A 5379-nucleotide genomic window follows, 5' to 3' on the forward strand; every position below is an offset into this window, starting at 1 on the left:
GCCTCCCAAAGTGCTGGGATTACAAGCGTGAGCCACCGTGCCTGGCCTCTCCTTCTAAATATGTCTGCGTTCCTAAACCATTTATCCAGTGATTACTGCATTTTATTTATTTTGTGGGATATCTTTAATTTCATTGGTACTGATATTTTAAACTATGATTATTATATTAGTAATGGTACTTATATAATGATTCCACTTTTACTTCACTAGGTACTTTTTAATGTTTCAAATGTCTTTCAAATAACAGTTTTACTTTTAAAACACCTCCTTGTATGTGTTTACAACTGATATAAATGGAAAGAAATAAGAACTTAACACAATCTATATCTGTTACTATAGTTACTGCTACCAACATTACTATTGTTAAAAAGCTGTATCGTGGATATAAGATAACATAGTAAAAACCAAGGCCTTAACCGATAACTTCTCTTATTGTTATTATTTCTTAAGTCATAATGCTACTCTATAACAATCAAATAGAGTAAACAATGATTGCAAGACAATGACTGAAGGATGAATGATATGCCTTCCATGGAAAAATAGGTATCAGAAGTTGTTCATGTATCTAACATTTTCTGTTTTAAATGAAATATTGAAAAGATTGGTTTTAACTCCAGTTGTTTATCCAGATGTGCTCAAAGGAGAGATGTCTTAACGGAAAAGCGTGACTGAAGCATAAATGGAAACTTTCCTCAAAGAAGAGATCTGGAAAGGTTACGGTGAACCACAGCCACTGAAGCGTACTACATATTTCTGTGCTCTCTGCTTTCTTAACTTGTGAGATGTGACCCGATTTTTTTCTCTTTTATTCAAGGTCATCACTAAACTTACAGAAAACCAAAAAGAAAATACAACGAAGGAGGCACAGACAAAGAAGAGTTTAGATGCGTATTTTAAAATACCAAAATGGTTTAAAATAACTTACAATGAAAGGGTCACTTAAGAAGGGCACTGCTTAAAATTTAAGCAGGCGGTAATGGAAAGCGACAGACCTCAAACAATTTAAGCCTTTCACAGTTGAGTGAATTCACAGTGACAGCAAGACGAGGATGTGCTAACTTACCTCTGCAGGACCTTGGCTATGGCTTCATAGGCTCTCCCCAGGCTGAGATCATCATCCAGTTCTGTGGAGATTTTACAGTAAGTGTCAAGGACCTATCAGGAAGAGAAATACAGATTGAACATATAGCACAGCCAGATACACTGATGTTTCATTTCATAAGAGAAAAACTTAAAATTAATACTTGTTTTTAATGTCTATAAAAAATTTTATTGATTAAAAATTCATGTTGGTTTGGTTTATTTTTATCTGTAGTATAACTTGTTTTGTGGCAATCTCTTTAAGCCATGACAGTAAGGCCTTACTTTTGGATAAAATAATTCTTTTCTTGCACAATTCCCCAAATCTTCCAACTTATATAACTTAGGCATGAATAAATAATTGAATGGTTTTTACATTATTTTAAAATATGGGACTATTATCTAAGGTAATATAAGGCAGATTATAATATTCTACTATGATAGCTTAAATATCACTTTTCTTTCTATAAATAGCTATTTCAAAAACATGAATTTAGGTACCAGGCAATTTCTAAATCTATCATTTTATTAGATGCATAGCTCACAGTTTGTGCATGTATACAGTTTACACTAAAAATATTTCTTACAAATGTATTTCATTACCAACAATCTCTTCAATAATCAAAAGATTACAGCTGCCACAGCCAAACATGTGATCTCAATTTAATTTAACACTGACATCATCTGTATGGTATAATTTTCCCTTTTCCTTTTTTCCCTCTTTCAATGGCCGGAAGGAGAAAAATACGTAAAATAGAATCCCCGTTCTTCCTTTTGCCTTCATTATTACATGACCCAACCTATTACACACATGAGGACACAGGAAATCTCGAAAGACCTCTATGGAAATCCTTTTTGCACATTTTCTAAGAAAGAATTAGCAAAAGTCATTTGATGGCATTTGGAAGACAGAGTCAGTGTGAGGGACGACATAAAAACACCTTGTCTGTTACTGCCTGAATCAGGCAGCCTAGAAGGTTTAAGTCTGAGCGGCAGGGTTGATATTTTGTTTGCTTTCTTAGTGTCAATATTTGGGAAATAATTTCAATGAGGCTATTGTGACACTTCATAAAATTTGAGTTTCATGTGGTTTGCAAGTGACTGCTTGACATAATGCTGTTGTTAAAACTTATGGCTATATATTGACTCAGGGTTTTAATTCCTGCTAAAACCACAAAGTTCAAAATTTGGGGATTTTTTTTGTACTTTAAAAATGTATCTATTTTTAATAAATAATAACATATCTATCACCTCACCAAATTACCATTTAATGTGGTAAGAATGTTAACAATGTATTCTTTTAGCAATTTTGAAATATACATTATTATGACCTTTGATTTTCATTTTCAAGTCTCCTAATAACCCTGTGTAAACCTGAGAATATTCTTTTCACCCTGTCTTACACAACAAGTAGCACTTAGATCTAATCTGATATGAATTGACGTAGACCTTTCTGAGTTAAAGGGCAGTGCCTCTGAATTTTGTGAATTTATAAGAGATCTTTTGGAATCCAAATATCAAAATATTTAGGAAGAGACTTTCTGGTGTCTTTTTAAGGTACATATAATTTATATGACATTCTAGAAGTTTAAAGTAAAGATCGAATATAATTATATTTTCTGCCAAAATAGTTCATTTGTTTTTTTCAGCAAATACCGTTATTGTGTCTCAGGCACTATGTTAGACCACAGGATCTTAAGTAGATGAGAATATGCCTGTAACCCTAAAGGAATTTACAGTTCAGTGCTCCAGATTTTGGACTGATACAACTATGTGAATTAACAATGACTGAAGACAGGTTTTTCCAGGCCTAAAGTTGTGCTTATACTGCACCACTCTCTCATGGCTCTGATCTCCATGGGCTCTGAAGCACGTGGCAACAATCAGAGGTGCCCAATTTTATCTGTGAGGTGTGACTCTTCAACCCATGGATAGAAGGGTAGGTTCCCAAGAAAATACAAGTAGATACTTCAGTGTTGATGGCTCCTATCCCACACCACTGTGCAATAATTCCTGGGAGCAGAGGGGCAAAAAACAGCTTTGGCCTTGTACTTGATTCCATACTAGCTTCCCCATGGAGACAGATGTGGCCTGCTGAAATGAAAACTAACCTTAGAATAAGAATACTTGGATTCATGTGCTAGCCTTCCATACCCAACACATTTGGGCCAGGAAATCTCTTTAAGTTTAATTTCCTCATAGTAAAAAAGAAAGTCTACCTCTGAGAATGTTGTGGCACTGTGAGATAATATAAAGTGCTATGTAGATATTAGGACAAGAATTCTTCGGGAACCTGTTAATTAGCCACCAGTGAACAGCTCCGGGTAGGAGTGTCCCTCCTCAAAGTAAAGACAACTGATCTTTTTTGTGCGTTGAGAGAGTGGAGAGAGTGTGGGTATTTCCTTAAACAATTTACAGAAAAACAGGAAACATATAGGCAGTAGGACAAGTATAGTTCATTATTGACCAAGTAGGGAAAATGTCAATCACATGAAATTCACATGAAGGTCTTGCAAAGGAACTGCTCTAAATCAAAGACACACCCTCTGCTCCTCAGGAACATGAGCTGCAGTGGGAGAGAGGAGTGCATACAGGTGGAGTCATAAAAAGATTACTAGACAAAACACAGTGGATTGGCAAATTGTGTAGTTCAAACTAAAAAGCAATAAAATGAGTGGAAAAATAATATGTTACTACAAATTCTGTAGAAGATACAGATGTTTTAATTTACAAGAAAAATTCAACCCTATTAAAAAGTGGGCAAAGAAGGTGAACAGACACTTGAAAAGATGACATGCATGTGGCCAAAAAGCATACAGATAAAAGGTCAGTATCAGTGATCATTAGAGAAATGCAAATCAGAACCACAATGAGATACCATCTATCATCAGTCAGGATAGCTATTATCAAAGTCAAAAACAACATATGCTGGTGAAGGTTGTGGAGAAAAGAGAATGCTTATACACTGTTGGTGGGAATGTAAATTAGTTCAACCATAGTGGAAAACAGTGTGGCCATTCCTCAAAGGGCTAAAAACAGAACTACCATTCAACCCAGCAATCCCATTACTGGGTATATACCCAGAGGAATATAAATCATTCTACCATAAAGACACATGCGTGCAAATGTTCATTGCAGCACCATTCACAATAGCCAAGACATGGAATCAACCTAAATGCACATCAATGCACACTGGATAAAGAAAATGTGGTACATATGCACCATAGAATACTATGCAGCCATAAGAAAGAATGAGATCATGTCCCTTGCAGCAACATGGATGCAGCTTGAGGCCATTATCCTTAGTAAACTAACACAGAAACAGGAAACCAAATACTGCATGTTCTCACTTATAAGAGGGAGCTAAATGATGAGAACTCATGGACACAAAGAGGGGAACAACAGACACTGGGGACCTGCTTGAGAATGGATGGTGGGAGGAGGAGGAAGACCAGAAAAGATAACTGTTGGGTACTAGGCTTAGTACCTGGGTGATGAAATAATCTGTACAATAAACCCCTGTGACACAAGTCTACCTATATAACAATCCTGCACAGGTACCGCTGAACTTAAAATAAAAGTTTTTTAAAAAGATACAGATGTTTTATACGGCTTTATAGCAGGCAACTTTATCTGCTTAAAGCAGGTAAGGTATAATCTACAAATTAATAAATACTGATCAACTTGAATCACTAGACAAAGAGTGGAAGGACTTTTACAAAGAATACTTCAAGTATTATAAGAAAATACAGTGTGGCGATCTGAGGGGTGCACTGCACTTGATTGACTATCCCTGTGGCAGACAGTATGTTGGAAACAGAGCCAGGATTGGGATGGTTAAAATCTAGCATTGCAAATCAGAGATAGGTAAAAATAAAGGATCCCCAGGTACAAATATTTTGATGAATTGAAAATATATACAATATAAAAATATAAATGAATTTATCTATCTTTAAAGTTCAAGGGAACTAACTTAACCTTTGTCAAAAGACAGAGGAGAACATTAATTTAGCGTGCTACTGTGTAAGTTTCAATGGACACCAAACGACATGATACCAAAGTTACCAAAGTTGGCAAAGCCAGTTTATACACCTCATAAGAATTGAGTGCTACATGGCCACTCTATCCAATTGCTCCAATAATTTCAGTGAGTAATGAAAATGAAGCTTTGAAAACAATTTCTATGACTTCAAAGAAAACAGACTATCTTCTTACCAAAATGAAATAGATGTACTTGGTAAAAACATTTTCAAATAAAATCCAAAGTTCTTAAAATAAAATAATTGCTATTGGTCACCT

General features: G+C 35.3%; 1 protein-coding gene across 1 annotated transcript in view; it reads right to left on the reverse strand.

The window, feature by feature from the left end:
• The window catches only part of LOC105536197 (tetratricopeptide repeat protein 29), a gene marked incomplete at its 5' end in the record, with an annotated part of 190646 nt that overhangs the window by 153946 nt on the left and 31321 nt on the right, over positions 1 to 5379 (reverse strand). Inside the window, one exon of the mRNA XM_011975479.1 lies at positions 1064 to 1155. Coding sequence (XP_011830869.1) covers positions 1064 to 1155 — 92 coding nt within the window. The remainder of the gene's footprint in view (positions 1 to 1063; positions 1156 to 5379) is intronic.

Source organism: Mandrillus leucophaeus, unplaced genomic scaffold (genome assembly GCF_000951045.1).
Source record: "Mandrillus leucophaeus isolate KB7577 unplaced genomic scaffold, Mleu.le_1.0 Scaffold1567, whole genome shotgun sequence".
Lineage (NCBI taxonomy): Eukaryota > Metazoa > Chordata > Mammalia > Primates > Cercopithecidae > Mandrillus > Mandrillus leucophaeus.